This window comes from Lycium ferocissimum, chromosome 9, assembly GCF_029784015.1.
Source record: "Lycium ferocissimum isolate CSIRO_LF1 chromosome 9, AGI_CSIRO_Lferr_CH_V1, whole genome shotgun sequence".
Classification (NCBI taxonomy): domain Eukaryota; kingdom Viridiplantae; phylum Streptophyta; class Magnoliopsida; order Solanales; family Solanaceae; genus Lycium; species Lycium ferocissimum.
Window position 1 is genome coordinate 24,515,259 of NC_081350.1, and position 17,009 is coordinate 24,532,267.

The following is a 17,009-nucleotide window of genomic DNA, read 5'->3' on the forward strand; positions in this document are numbered from 1 at the left end:
AGTGTAAACGTTTTCAAGACATTCATTAAAATGATTTATCTTTACGATATGACATAATAAACCTTAATGGTAAATGGATGTATCGCCTTTGAGTTGAATTGTAATTCGGCTTTTATGCTATGAACTCAAGTCGATGTGATTTTGCCTAGCCATTCGGGAGGATGAGTGGTCACCGAGGATTTCATATTCCGGTGTATTTATGCCTAGCTACTCGGGAGGAAGGGTAGCCACTATCGATCCTAGTGTGGTAATTGCTTAGCCATTTGGGAGGAAGAGTAGCCACTACCGAGTTCGCTACCCGGAGTGTGGTTAATGCCTAGCTATTCGAGAGGAAGGATAGCCACCGAGGATTTCATATTCGGTCGACAGGCATACAAGGGAACCTTTATGGTCATCCCTTCGACGTGATTGATTCGGGCCCGTATTGGCATACGTGATATTTTTATTCTCTTCGAACCGTTGCGACAATCATGATAAATTTGAAAGGCATAATTGAAAGTTGTAACTTGACAAAAAGGCTTTATAATCGGTTTTGATAATTCTAATTGAGATACACAAGCCGAATACCGTTTTTATATTGATTAATGGCTTTAGAACTGTTTAACAAATGATATTAAGAATCATAAAGTGGAATGACTGTTTTTATACTACCTTTTCAGAATTGATTTCTTTATGTATTATTATATTTTATTTTATATTACTTGTAGTCCCCGAGGCACTCATTGAGTACGAAAGTACTCAGGCATACCGTTGTTGTTTTTGATGGTATGTGAGGTAACGGAGAAGAGCAGGTTCGTGATACTCTCGATGCTTAGGAGAACTTGTCCGTCGTCGATTTGGTGAGCCCACATCCTTGTTCGTAGGACACTTTCGTTTCATTTATTATTCTAGATTTTCGGGCTGCGTCCCGAAGTTAGATTTACGTTCGTGTCTCTTAGAAGCTCCATAGATAGTTATCAGAATTGTGGGTAGATTGTCGAAGTCTCGTACGACTTAATGGGTGGTTGCCACGTTTATGACTATTTACTTATATTAGACTTCCGCTGATCTTATTTCACAATTGTGATTCTGATATATACAGTTACTTATAACTTTGTTTAATTTAATAAGGAAATACTATTAAACAGGAACTTGATGTTACATTTATTTTATAAACTATTAGAGGCGAATATTGAACCTGACGGGTTCAAGTATTATTATTGTGTTGTTTAGGTTCTTCCGATGTTGTTCATGACGTTGGATGCCGGTCACGTCTAGGGTGGGTTTTGGGGCGTGACAGCTTATGTACTATTGCATAGATGTATATGATGGCCTTGTCGGCTAGTCCAGAATGTCCAGATTGTTGTGTAGTTATGTCCTTTCAGACTTGTTTTATTTCGCCTATCATTTCGCGAGTCGTCAGGGTTATCTCGCCGGCGGCCCCATGGCCCACCTATGCTTATAATTACGTTATAGATGTATGTTTAGTTTGCTCGGCAAGTAAGGCCAGGTGCCCATCATGCCGTTCCAGTTTGGGTCGTGATGGTTAGGAACCCAGAAAACTCTCCAAACGTTAAACTGTAAATTTCCCAACACGACACAAAAATAATAACACACTTCACTTGTATTTGTTTCCAGCGACAAATAGAACAAGTTTACAAGTAGACAAACAACATCTGAGAATGAAAATTCACCCAACAATCAAGGTATGTCGAGGAACCTTATCCTCCATTAACTACAATAAAACCTACGTAATAAACCGCCTATCTTCCTTTAATAACCATCCTAACTTCTAAGTAACTGCTATGAATACATACACATAGTAATAATTAAATAAATATTTAGGCCTTATTTTCGCCCTTCTTCCTGCGATTATAGACTTTAGTAACAACAGGTCTAACAGATGGACACATCTATATGTGACAAAAATGGAATAGGGATGTTCATCTTTGATTTTGAGCAAATGAAGGAGCATGATAAGTAGATGCATTTTGAGTTTGATCTACTTGCATGATGCTTGTCTGCTTATTCTGCTTCTGTTTGCACATTGTTTACAGTTTCATTAAGAATACATTGTCATCTAATTTAGTTAATTTTAATACTTGCAGCTGAGGGACACTCTATTTATGTCCGCAATTTGCCTCTGGATGTTACTGTAGACCAACTTGAGGCTGAATTTAAGAGACATAGGCCTATTAAACAAGGAGGTGTACAAGTCAGAAGTAATAGGATTGGTTTAGCACACATTATATTTATCTTGGTTCACTTACTCCTACTTATCATTAATATGTGTCCACTTATTCCCTTTTCTGCATCAACAAGGATTCTGCTTTGGCTTTGTTGAATTTGAAGATGAGAGCTCCATGCATGGTGCCATACAGGTTTGTGCCCCCTGAAATACCTACTTCTAAAATTTAGAATGTGTTAACTTCCTAGACTTGGTAGTATATGATATGTTGCCTCATTAGTCTCTTCAAGAAGATATGAAGGACCCTTGATCACCATAAAGAGTGAATGTATATGGTCAATGACATGCCAGATTTTGAAGTTAGTTTTATTTGGAATATAATGGTTAATGACATGCCAGATTTTGATATGGGTGTTGTTCAACATATAATGGTTATTTCTCGAAATAGTAACTGTTCGCTTAGAGAAGTAAAGAACATCACACTCAAGCCGTCTGACAAGGCATGTGCTATTGGGCAAAGTCACACATCTTGCAGTCGTGGGTGCTAAATTGATATAATGCAAGCTTTAAAATATTCAATCAATTTGAAAATTGTTAATGCGAAGGGAAGAAAATAATATGAGAAGATAGACTTGTAATTTTTTTAGTAGATAGTTTTTATTAAAGCTAGTACCGAGGAGATACTGCCAAAGTACAAAAAGAAGAGAAATTACATTTTAACAAAATGATCTTCAGCTCATTCCCCAACCTTCTGTTCCTTGCACCAGCAATAGGAATTCTATAGGCTGCTTTTCCCCATTAAAATATCTCCTATTTCTGTCAAACCAAAGAACTCCACATGATATATACAGGGACAACTTTCCCGGCGTTCTTAAATCTGCCATCAACTTTCTGCCATACCAGCTAAGAAGTATATTCTTCACACCTTATGGTATGACCCATTGTACTCCAAAAATGTTTAAAAACATAGTCCGAATCTGCTAGGTAAATTCACAATGCAAAAGTTCGTGATTAGCATACTCTCGTGCCCTTTCACATAGAAAACACCTACAATGTCGGATCCCATCAGACTTGTAATATTAACATACTCGACAAACGTTTGTTCCTGTTAATGACTGCAAAGCCCTTATTTGCTCCAACTTGCTACTTGCCCTTTTTTACTGCTTTGACTAGTGCCCAGCTTTCAAGACTCCTTCATATAATTCTAACAATTTCTCACGCTCATCAAAAGCTCATAAGAACAGAATTGATTCTCCTACATCCATAACATGAGTATTTTTTTTTTAAAAAGTGATATATGTGTTCATGTGGGGGTGTGCGCACGTACATATGTGTATTTCTAAAGAAAAGTTATCGTTTAATAGTGCAGAGTAAATGTTGTCAGTAACAGGAGATTTTTTTTTTGATCAAGTAAAAGCATTTTCATTCATAAACATGGCCAAAGAACAACCGTGTACAAAGGATATACCAAAATATAAAGAATCTACAAAATATGATTCTCTACAAACTCCACCCAATCCTTTATACAACTAGGAACTTTTTGATTACACCAAAAGAAAATAAGGGAGTGAAGACTACTCCGCAATTGAGAAAAACTTGACTACTCCTTCAAAACCTCTCTTATTTCTCTCATTCCAAACTACCCACATCAATGCAAGCGGAACCATGTTCCAAGCCCTTTGTCTTCTCCTCCGTCTCTCGCTCTTCCAACTGACCATCAACTCTTTCAAAGTTCTTGGCATTACCCAAGAAGTGTTGAACCACCCAAATATGTCCCATAACTGTCTCATGGTAAACTACAATGTAGAAGAAGATGGTCCACGTCCTGCCCCGTCTCCTTGCACATGTAGCACCAACTGACGCAAACAACCTTCCTCTTTCTAAGATTTTCCGCTGTCAAAATCAATCCTAATCCTATTGAGCAGTTCATTTCTTCACTTCTCTTCATCTCTACTTCACCAAAGATAGTTTCTGCTCCCGTTTGGCCATAGATTTTGGGAGCATATTTTGAAGATTTGTTTTCAAATCTTCGTTTGGCCATTAAATTTTGACAGATTTTGAAAACAATTTTTCAAATCCCAAATTCTGGCTCAAAAACTGTTTTTGAGCCAAGGTCTATGCTTTGGCCTTCTCAAAACTTATAAAAACTACCGCAAACTTTCGTATTTTATAAAAAGGCTCATTTATTTATGACCCAACTAATTCTAGCTACCATGCTCCTCCATTAATTTTGTATCTACCATGCTTGTGGTGAAGGGATTTTTCGTACAATGTGGGAAGATTATATTAAAGAATAATAAGTTACAACAGTTTTTTTCTTGCGCAGATGGATCTTTGTATTGTAATTTGAATTGTAGTAGCTAGTAAGTGTGTTATTAGCAGTTGTTATTAAAATATCATGTTCTACATAATTTGGGATTAGCAAAGTATGTATGTTTTGTATGGTTGGATATTCTCGATAGTTTTTAGAACTTAAGCGTATAAGTAACGTTTCATGTTTTCCAAAACAAAAAGTAAAATGTGTTTTGAAAAACTACGGCCTAACATATTTTCAAAACTTGAAAAACTAACCACAATCGAGTTTTTCAAAAACAAATTTGGGAATCTATGGCCAAATGCTAGCTAAAGCTCAAGCACTTGTGTATGTTGAAATTAACAAATATCACAAGGATATCAAAACAAAAATTCCATTAATTTGTTAGACGGCATATGTGCAACTACGGATGAAATCAAAATTAGTAAACTTCAGCTACTATTCTGAAAGTCGAAACCAAAATAATTGTCAGAACAAAAATGCATTACTGATCTTTGCGAATTTTAACAAAGCCTTCCTCTATTCTCATTGAGTTCATTTTAGTACCACTGGTTGCTACCAAATTGACACAAACAGTTAATATTTTGTTTCTAAATGTAACTCCCTTCCCACGCTGGAAAACACAAAAGACAATATTATAGGAGTACGCTAACTGGAATCAATTACGTAAAAGGAACAGAAAAAAAAAAAAAAAAACTTGTTAGGAATATTTTAAAATCCTAACCGCTGCAACATGGGAAAATAGAGCTACAATATTACAGCGATTCCAAATAACAGCTACGAACCGCACAAAGTTCCGCAAAAGCACCTAATTATCTTGCCATTTATTTTGCCGCCACAAATTGTTAGAGACCATTGTTGATACAATTAGAATTAGAAGAGTCGGAACAAATTTAGTCAGATTTTAATGCGGATACGAACCTCAGAAAAAGAAAAAAAGTGCTGACCAACAATAACAAACAATAGAAAGCATCCCCCTTTTTTTTTTTTTTTTTTATCTGATGAGATAAAAGAATACTTAACTAGAATGAAATAAAAGGACAGAAAAACATTAAATTTCTAATATAGTAGCATGAGGAGAGGTTAAAGTCTGGGCATATGCTCGATCAATGAAAAGTGAAACTTGAGGCCCAACAATTTTGAATTCTTTCAACATTTGTTTTGCTTCAACCCCATCAGCAGCAACTTGATTGAATTCTTGAGTTGTTGAATCATAAACCAAATATTCATTCTTATCCCTCCTAAAAAACAAAAAATCTCCAGTACCCTTGTTGTTAAGAAACAGAGGACCTTGTTGTTCAATCTCCACCATTTTTATCCACGTTAGTTCTTCATTGTAATTCAAACTATACACTTCCATACCGTCCATCTTATAAAACGGACCGGTAATGGAAAACATGCATTCTCCTAGAGCAAAAGGAAACAAATATGAGATTGGACGGCTGATAGTTTCTGATTCCTCCGGGTTCCAAAAAACAATTTTGTCGGACAATGGAAAAGCTACAAGAAATAAACCATGATTGGGTCCTTCTTTTTGAGGGCCTGTAAGATTTGGTTAAGGTAATAGTGGTGCTTGATGAATTGTGGATCTTCAATTAGAGAACGCCATGATTTGCAAAACACTTTCGAATTTCACAAGTGATTTGTGCGGAAGATTTAAGAGTATATGAAAGGTGATGTCATTTGGGATGTTAAACATTCTGATGATTTTTGAGGTTTTGTTTGTGTGTGTACAGCTAAGGTTTAATGTAAGTGAAGCAAAATTCCACAAGAAGAAACAAAAACAAATTAACTGCTACAACGTTTATATGGAAAAAGGATTTAGTGGGAAACCGACCTCTAATGTCCGTTTACAAGGAATTAATTCTGGCACCGTTTGGTTGGGACTTGGAGTTGTGTAACAACTAGGAGTACTATTAACCTACCATAAAATTTCATTTTATATTTGTTTACATTAATATTCATATTTAAATAATAAATATTATTTTGTAAATCACACCACAAAACCGCACAAAGCTTCCGCAAATTGTTATAAGCCGCTGCTCAACTTCTTCAATTTGAACTCGTTGGTAGAACCGCTTTCATAGAGACTGTTATTTGGAACTGCTGCAAAAAGACTGCCGCTTAGTAGATTATTTGTGTGATCGAACCAAATTATTTTTCTGGTTTTTCCTATAAATCTCGTATGAGCCTATAACCAGACCGATATAATTCCATATAAAAAATCGGAAAAAAGGGCATTAAAAACCTACTTAATCATATATTTATCTAGATGGCCCGTGCCTGTGCTGAGCACAGGTTATGCCTAACATGGCAGTATAAAAGAGGTGTGATATTGATAAAGATAACTTCATTTGTTTTGATTGTTTAATAGGACTATCCCGGCAAAAGAAAAAAAGAAATATCATCATGGTGACTAAGTATTAACATAATTGGCTTCATCCAATGTACATTCATTTGTGGAACAAGTTGCAATTACATTCTTGAGCTTGCTCCATGAGAAGGAGAGACAAAAATAGTCAGTTTATTCATGTTCATGGTGCGGTCCCACTAATACAAAAGCTAATGCTAAAATTGGATGAAATCTGGATTTCGGTAGCTGCATTTGACAGCACACTTTTCTTTTTGTATCCACTGAAAGAAAAGAAAACCAAGCATTAGAATGAAAACATAGCATACAACGCTAAGTCTAAGATGATCAATGCAAAGCAAAAGAGAGAGAGGGCTGGCTTTCTGTTCTTACAAATCAAAAGGTCAACGTAATAAGAATCAAGAGAACTATAAGTTCATTTTCTGAAAAAGAAATGGAGAAAATCTTAGAAAGGTATTGCATCACTATAGTGAACCAGTAGTTATGCTATTATTAAGAGAATGTTGGAAAATTATCAACAATTAACCTAGTTGAAACACCCATAGTGCATCAATTACATAGCTACATTCAAAGCCAAAAAGAACAAAAAGGCCAACCGCTACAAGAAGTTTATACAGGCAATGGTGAGGGGCAGAAATATAACATAATGCTATTGCTTATCTCTCTCCTACAAAGACTGAAATTATAAACTTGGAGCAGCAAGAATAGTGGCAGTAAGTGGTATACTGTTGGCATCTCGCTTCCGCTGCAAAATTTAATCTCGAATTATAGTTAGCTCTACTCCAACAAAAATACTGTTATGACTTATTAAGCATTCTAAGTTATTAATTAAACAACTAAAGTTTGAAGGAGGAAGTAACTTACTCTTTGAGAATCACACAACATGGGCGTGTTGGTATGGTTCTAACACTATGTTAACAAAATAGATCTTCAACATAACTAAACCGCAAAAACAAACTTAAAATATGAAGACTTTTTAATAACATAGAAGGAGAAAACACCAAACTCTCTAACAAACATGGTTACATTCTAACATGTAGAGAGCTATCATAAGCTTGGATAAAGAAAAGAAAATCACAAATAATGAGCATTAGACAAAGAAAAGTTCCACCAAACAAAATTTTATCACAGGTCCTAATGGAAGGATCCTCAAATATGAAATAAAGGAGAGCAAAGTATGAAAACGCTAACCTGATGTTAAAATTAGGAGAAAGCTGAAGAAAGCAAGGAAATCCACCTTTAGAACTTTTCTAATTAATGTCAAAAACAAATTGAAGTATTCATAAATGCATGAAACTTGAAAAGCATTACTTTCATTTCAAAAAGGAAGCAGACTTAGAATATATCAGATGGTTATATCAGGAATCTTCCAACTGCATCCATATACTCAGAAAAACTTACTAGTATGGCTATGTAAGGGGATCGGCTTCCCTTTTCCAATCACCTCCTAACTTAAGGTAGGCTCCACCAGAAAGGGGTAATCCTTATTGCACACAGATTTGGGAAAAGAACTAGATTATAACTTAAATCATAGGACATGCTATTATACTTCACCACAGGTCCGACATATCTTTAAACATGAGATTTACCAATTATATTCAATTTTCAGTTTTTAAAACAGGTTTTAGGTTTATGTAAAATTGAATGTTCTTTCACAAAATAAGCTGAAATCCTCCACTTCGATCAACCTATCTGCGGTACATCATTCCTCATGTTCTTTTAATATCTTTGAAATTAAGCTACTTCTTCTCTAATTTCCACTTATTAAGGCTCAGGGAGCAATTAAGCTCTTTCATTTCTTAAGTACCATATGAGCTGTCAAATACTATTTTTTCACCAACTGACCAAAGGAATAATTTAAAAACAGATTGAAGGCACCCAGAAAATAACTAACACAACTTACTCTGTATCATTACTTTGGTTATGTACCCGTATCTTCTAAACAACCAAAGTGAGTGGAGAGAATCTGAATAGAGAGCCATACAAAGGGCCATATGTCCACGGAAGAGGTAAACAGGTTACTGCATCTCAAATTGTTCAAGGCAAGTTAATAAATGTAACATAAACCGAGCTATCTTCCGTTGGAAGTGAGAAGAGGATTAGACTTCTAGGTACTGGTTTGTGCAGAAAAACTCTGGTAACATATTGGCTAAATCCTATGATCTTACTCTGACCTCCTCACTAGCCTCATTACATCAAAACTACCAATCAATTTGAATTTTCTTTTTATTCAGTACTACCAACCCATTTGAATTAAGAGAGCAAATACTCTAATATGTAGTACTAATTGATTTAGATGGAAAATCTAATTTTATTGGATTTACCAGAACGAAAATTTTAGATGAAAAAATTAACATTTCAACATCAATCATAACATCAAAGCATTGTCGATAAATTCATAAATTGATGGGTATTTGTCACCTGGGGGAATTGCTCCCTGATTATTTAGTTTCTCTTTTTATCATCTTGACTAATTGCTTCACACTCAGGCAAAAGCTACTGAGGTTTCAGACTATTAGAGTAGTGCTTGAGATATGCCTTGGAAGAAACAAGAATGCGTCACTACGGTAAAAGATGATTGATTAAATGTCCAAAAGCCTTCACATGTAAAAAAAGAGAAGAAAAAATGCATACGCAGCAGCAGGAAACTTTGAGCCTTGCAACAAAATCTGATTTCATAATACCAACTTGGAGGTTGGCCTGTGATTGGGAAGCAGGGAACGAAGCTCTATTATGTGCAGCAGAAACCATTATGAGAATATACACAAGTTATACCTACACGCAGTTATTCATAACTTATCAACTTAACTTAGCCAAAGAGTGAGACAGTTAACATTGTCTAAGACCATGAGTCAGTTGTAAAGTTTAATGATGTAACAGTCACGAAGTAAGAGAACCACAGTCACGAAGTAATAGAACCTTGCGGTTTTTGTATATTCAGAAGAAATTACATGGTCTAATAATTCTGTGATACTTATCTCTTGCGGACCAAATTCAACAGATATATCCTGATAAGATAACATTGCTACTTGGTAGGTGATGCCAAAATGAACTTTTCAAATACTTGCCTCTCAGTCAAATAATGCTTTTGAAGCGGAGAATTGTGTTGGATATAATTTCTAACATTTCACTAGTTATGAGGCTGAAAGGGGTAAGTATATTCCTGTACCTTAAAAGATTAGAAAACACGACAAACTTTCATCTAGAAAACCAAATGAACTATCCTTTGAGAAACTGTTATGACTCATGACTGAATTAAGATCACGTATCCACTGTCAGACTGCTTCATCATTTTCTACATGAAAGGGAAAGTAACAAAGGACAACACGATTACCACATCATCACAATAGGGACTTCCATTACAATATACTTATTTCTTCTACCGCATCTTCTGTTCCTCTAACATTTGATTCTATTCCTTTTATTTATGAATTCCCTCATACTACTAGTACTAGTATATGTGATCAGGGGTACACAATTGATGCTAGCAATTCTCCATCACCCAACTCTTCTCCATTATCACATATCAATTCCCCTGAGAATAACAGTAGCGATTCATCCCATCTATCTAATAGTAGTAATCCATCCCCTTCTCATTCCTCACCTTCATATAGCAGTAGTGATCCTTCACATTTCTCTGTTGAACTTCAGCCTGTCAGATCAATGAAGGCTTCTCCAGAACCTTGGAGATCTCATAGACATTTTACTCCTCCCACATACTTACAAGGCCACATTTGTCATTTGCCCAACCTAAAGCCCAACCATACCATTGTTGACTCTCACAACAGTTCAACTACATCATCCCTTAATGCTTTTTCCCTAATCACCACCATTTCACGCCTGCGTCCATAACCCATGATGGTCAGCATCTTGTGCAGAATGTGTGCATTGATAGTGAGCCAGCTTCATATGAAGAAGCAGTTGTATATCTTGCTTGGCAAGCTGCAATGACACTTGAGTTTGCGGCACTCTATGCTAATCATACATAGGGTTTAATTCCTCTACTTATTGGGAAACAAGCTATTGGGTGTGGGTGGGTGGACAAGGTGAAACATAAAGCAGATGGTAGGATAGAAAGGTTTAAGGCGAGGTTGGTGTCTCTCTTTGTCGTCTAGAACGCTTAAACAATTTAACCTAAGCGCCACTCTCCTAACAGCAGCACTCATGCTCCGACCAAGATGTAGAAAAGATAATTCAAGAAATGTTACACCCCGCACTTTCAGAGCAAGAGCATGCCACGTACTTCACCATAGTAATGGAGTATAGGAGACATCCCATGAAGTTTTGGAAGGTACAAGTCATGGGAAGTACGTAACAACGAAGTAAATGACGAATTACGATCTCGTAAGTCGTAACCGAGAAGGACAATCTTGAAAACACAAAAACATGACCATTATCAAGTATAATAAATGATAAATATCATGTACGGGGAGTTTTGAAAGATTCAAGGACCAAGCAAATCAAAGAAAATCAGTTTGTCGAAAATTTGAAAAAAGTTGGCAGAATTAAGGATAAAATTTTGGGTCAACTTTGGAGGGGTATATCTCCAGGTATATGAGGAGTTTTAAGGTGTTTTAAAAAGCCTAAAATGAAGTTCGTCAAGTCTAGTTTCTAACGCAACAAACCGCTCGTCGATAGGACATCAGAGTAGAGAATTATGGACGTTACAAGTTTGGTTGACAAAGCAGAAACGCGTGCTACAGTACTACTACAGTACTGCTACAGTGCCGCCAACTTTACCCGCCTATAAAAGGGTCAAGACCCCATTTTTCAGCACCAAAAACAGATCCTAAAGCCCAGCACACATATAGGGGCAAATATGTCATAAAAAGTGAGGGTTTGAAGTGATTTTTGGCTAATCAAGGCTCGGGTAATGCATGCTTACGGTTATAGAATTGTTTTACGGTGGATTTTGGGCATGGATTCAAGATAGATATTGAAGATATTTCTGTTTTAACAAGATTAAGGTATGAATCTTTTATCATTAATTTAATTTCAATTTATTTACGGAGATTAAGTTATTAAATAATCGTATTACAAGTTGGTTAGTTGAGAAATTTGAAAAACATCGTGTGGGATGTTTTAGGAAATATATTGGTATGGATAATGGTGTTGATGATGTTGGTATTGTTGTTGTTGATTGGTTGTTGATATTATGATTTTGGGCTAGGCATATAAACGGGGGAGATCTTGTCACCAAATTTCATGATTCTAAATGGATTTAAATTAAGGGTTTAAGATGAGCGTATGACGATGAGCCTAACAATAGTATGAATGGTCTTACATGTATATTACGAGGCTACGAATGATCTTAAGTGAATTGTAAGATAGGAAGTAAGTTGAAAGTCGAGAAATTATCTTCCAGGTATGTTAAGGCTATTCCTCTTTCTTTTAAAGGCATGATTCTTTTCCTACCAACCCATACATGAATTCTATAAAAATCCTCATTTCCAAGAATGTTAGAGATTCATGACTCTTAAAGTTTTTATGGTGCTAAAGATGAATAATTTTTTTTATGATAACCATGACGATGATTATGAAGGGATTTATTTATCAAAGCTCCAAGGCATACGGATTTCATGTTATTATGAGATGATTTTATTCATAGAGATTTCCAAGTACATGAGCTTTATATTATTATGAGGTGATTGAGCTTACTTTGCAATTTCTTAATTTCCTTCATTGTTGGTAATCTCACTTATGACCCTTGGTCCTTGAGGTGGGATAAACGATGATGATTGATCCATAATATAATCGGAGGCTACATGACCTTACGTCACTCGATATAGTTGTGGCTTTTGATTGGGCTCTTATGCATACTTTATATATATGTATGTATTTTCTCACACCGCGCGCTATAGTCGGCGGGGCATGGCGCGCGTGAGATGTGCACACCACTGCCGGTGGGCATGTTATGATATTGTCCCGGACGCGGGCTAATGATGATAACACTGAGCCTTAATGGCCGGGCATGATACTATATATATGACACCGAGCCTTAATGGTCGGGCATGATACTATATATATGACATCGAGCCTTAATGGCCATGTATAAGAATATATATATATATTTTTAAAAAAGGCTAAGCATGCATGACACCGCCTTATGAGGCATCCAGATGTACAGGTTATCTCTCTTATTCCTTGTTACCTTTCATATCTATATTCTGTTTTTATTCATGCCTTGCATACTCAGTACATTATTCATATTGACGTCCATTCGCGGACGCCGCGCTCATGGCCGCGGTAGGCGAGGAGACGGATTAGACCCGTAGGTGTTCTGTCGACAATTCTCGGAGCACTCCCGGTTACTTGGAGGCTGCGGTCTATTTGGTATTGTCCTTATGATCATTTGTATTCTATGTAGAGGCTCGTAGACGTGTGTGTACAGTTAGATGTTTTATAGCTCCACCGGTTCATATTGTTGTATAATAGATTGGTGGCCTTGTCGGCCTTATTTTGAGCTCTTGATACTTTACTGTTAGCCTTGTCGGCTTTATGATATACGTTATGTTGTGGCGACCTTGTCGGTCCGCATATGTACATATGTGCCGAATGAGCAGATATTCCTATTTTGGGCCTTTTCTACGTGCAAGTGTTCTTTGAGTTATGGTTTATAATATTCAAAGTAACGGATAAGTCAGGTGGTTCCCGGCCTACGGGTTTGAGCCCGTCATACTCCTGGTAGGGGTGTGACAAATACACAGACCAAAAATTTTCTTCCTAGAGAAACTCGCACAAGAAAGCTATGTCACTAATTTTATATCGCCACTGCTCAAGTAGAAGATGTATTGAAAACACTACCTAACGTCTTTGTTCACAACACGGGTCAAAACTGGGATCACTTCCCCACCTCTATAGCTGAAGGAGGATGTTAGATTAGCTTTAGAATATGTTATATGGATCCTTCATAAGTTCATATACCTTGACGTACCTGTATCAAACTGATCTACCTATAGACGAGTCCATGTATATAAGCTTTAGAGACTTCGGAACATAGAACACCAACTATTCACAATTAATGGCAATGTTAGATAAGATTAATTCTGCACAAGCTTGATAAACACTCACAATTAATGCGTAACTTTATTAACTATTAAAAGCAATCTGGATGTAAGCAGGGGCGGATGTACCAAGAGCCCAGGGTGTTCGATCACCCGAACACCCTGGACAAAAAATTACAGTGTATATCTAGGGTAAATTTTATGTGTTTATGTACATATATTAACTTTTGAACACCCTGAACATATATTACAGTGTATATTTAGGTTTCAATAATTTTTTTGAATACCCTGATTGAAAATCCTGAATCCGCCACCGGATGTAAGTAGGAAAACTTTTGAGCTAGCTCTTCCTTAAGTACACTACTTGAGCTACTTCAAAGTTCCCAACCATAATAAGAAAGAACAAGAAAATCTCTCTCACCAGAACTAGCAAGATGCTCTATAAGGACAGTGTATGTGTGGCAGTTGGGACAACAACCAGACTGAAGCATCTCCTTGTATATCTTAGCTCCTTCCTTAACTAGATTGTGATCAAACAAACATTTCATATATGCAATGTGGCAAACAACATTAGGAATACATCCTTTATCTTTCATATCATGCCACAATATAATGGACTCATCAATGTCCCCATGGTTGGAAAGCCAGTGAGGAAGGGATGTATAAGTCACTGCATCTATCTTTATTCCTTTGTCTTGCATCTGCTTAAAGATATAGTTCATGGATGAAATCCTCCCAGCTTCCCCAAAAATATCCAACATAGTCGTGTAGGTAAACTGGTCATGCTTAAAGCCTTTCAATTGAGAGGTCCAATTAAAAAACAACCAGGCTTTCTCCATAGGAGGATGGGTCTTGAGAACTTGATTGACTGTGTAGAAGTCCCATTTTATGGGAAGTTTTATCAACTGCTCCTGAGCAGAAACCCAAGTTGATAATCTCAGTATATGTGATATTCTTGTAATTGTATTCCACATGAAAACTCCAAGGAGATCTATGTCTTGCTTCTGAACAGATTTTGTAGACTTGCTTGCCAGTCGATTAACTTGTCGTTTAGTTCTCCTCTGTTTGGATTACGTCAAGGAATGTACATGGTTAATTATAGTTCTACTAAACAAACAGCTCTTGACAGGAAAACCCAGAAAAGGCTGCAGCTTTTTTGGTGAACCGATGGGTACCACAAGTAGCAAACATATTTCAGCTAAAGCATTCTAACCTGCAACTTGAGGACTGTTTTGATTTGTAGGATTCCAACTGCCAAATAATACAGAATGAAACACATTATTAAACTTGAAAGGAGAAAAAGGAAAGTATTTATAGTCTCTTTTATCCGCGGAGTTTATGCCTTAAGTATATTCAATACACTCCAAGAAAAATATATATACATGGTGCGTTCAATATGAGTGGGACGCATCCTGTTAAGCTTCTTCACAATGGATGATAATTGTAATGGAAAAGCCTTTCTTATATGGACAACCAAGCTAATAAACAAGCAAAGCTAAGAGAGAGGTGGAAGGTTTACATACCTCAAAAACAAATCTCTCGGTGAGAATAAGTAAAACAAAAGCAACTACGAATCATCAACACGCCAGTTAATTAATCAACCATGCCTTAATACCTAACTAGTCAGTTCGACAATATGAATCCTCTATATCCATTTTGTTTTATGCAAATCATTTCATTTAATACTAATAAGTTTTTTAAAGATAAAGTGCCAGTTCACTCAAACTAAAGGTTTTCTATATTGCACTCATTAGTACATTGAACTACAAGTTTCTAACTAGAATAAAAATTACTCCTAGCAAACACCGGACCTAATGTAAATGTAACGCTTTTATTCTATATGACTCTTTTGTTTTCACTATGTTATGTTTTTAACTAATTCGTAATTGATCCCTTTTGACACATTAATCAGATTAGAGAGAGGGACAGAGGCTGAGGGTTTTTTAAAGATTTTGGAGGGGAAATAGAGAAAGTTAAGAAAAACAATAACTATTAAAGAATCAAAGCAATATACTTGCAAAATAATCAGCTTCCAACGCATATTGAACAGGAAAAAATAATAAACTATTAGAAATGCAATTATTGGGTAAGGAGAAATTAATTATTGGGTAAGGAGAAATTAGTTTCATCATTCAAAATTAGAAATATTTTATCCTTAAATAATTAGACAAAATTATAACAACAACAACATACCCCAACAAGTGGGGTGTCCAAACCTTACCCCTAACTTTGCTGGGTAGAGAGGTTGTTTTCAATAGACTCTCGCATCAAAACACAACAAGTGTAACCAAAGCAGCATAGAAAGGAAAATAGCAAGATTAAAAATAAAAAATAAAAAAAAATAAAAAAGGATCCAACTCCCTTTATTTTCTTCAAGATGTCAGTGAATTCTCTTTTTTAACGTTTCTCCAACCATTCAAAGAAATGCAAGAGAAAACACAGTAAAATAGAAAATAAATGAAGTTATAGTTTACACAAAAAAAATAAGGAAGAATTAAAGTGCTGATGTAGGCTCTTACATTCGTTTTCATCATTGGGACAGAGTCCTACTCTTAAATTTATCTCAGCAGGTGGAGCAAGTAACTGGTTTTTCAAGAGACTCATTTCCATTGAAATATTTGGGCTGTCCCATTTTTCATGCCAGAAGAAAGAAAGTGTTCTATAATGATCTTATAAAGAAAGTGAAGAATAAGCTGCAAAACTGGAAAGGGAAGCTGTTATCATATGGTGGGAAGGCTGTGCTTATATCCAATGTATTACAAAGCATTCCAGTATACTTGTTATCTGCAGTAGTACCAACTAAATACACTATCAATGAACTTCATAAGATATTTTCTATATTTTTCTGGTCTAACAAGGAAGAGGGAAGAAGCAAGCATTGGGTTTCCTGGGCTAAGGTCTGTCTCCAGAAAGAGGAGGGTGGTTTTGCTTTTAGATCATTACATGATGTGTCAAAGGCATTATTTGCCAAGCTATGGTGAAAGTTCAGGACTGAAAATACTATGTGGGCAACTTTCATTTGGAACAAGTACTATAAGAAGCACAGGCCAACTGAAGTACAGTGGAGGGGTAGTTCCCAAATTTGGAAGAAAATGCTTGAAGCTAGGGACTTGGTTGATCAGCGTATTTGGTGGGAACCTAGAAATGGAGAAT

General features: G+C 36.1%; 1 protein-coding gene across 1 annotated transcript; it reads right to left on the bottom strand.

The window, feature by feature from the left end:
• Positions 1 to 14,230: 14,230 nt before the first annotated feature.
• LOC132031699 (pentatricopeptide repeat-containing protein At2g01390-like) lies at positions 14,231 to 16,460 on the bottom strand. The gene is made up of 3 exons (XM_059421636.1): positions 16,376 to 16,460; positions 15,070 to 15,107; positions 14,231 to 14,917 (listed from the first exon to the last, which is right to left on the bottom strand). Exons 1-3 carry the CDS (start codon positions 16,458 to 16,460, stop codon positions 14,231 to 14,233), a joined length of 810 nt encoding a protein of 269 aa, XP_059277619.1.
• Positions 16,461 to 17,009: the final 549 nt, after the last annotated feature.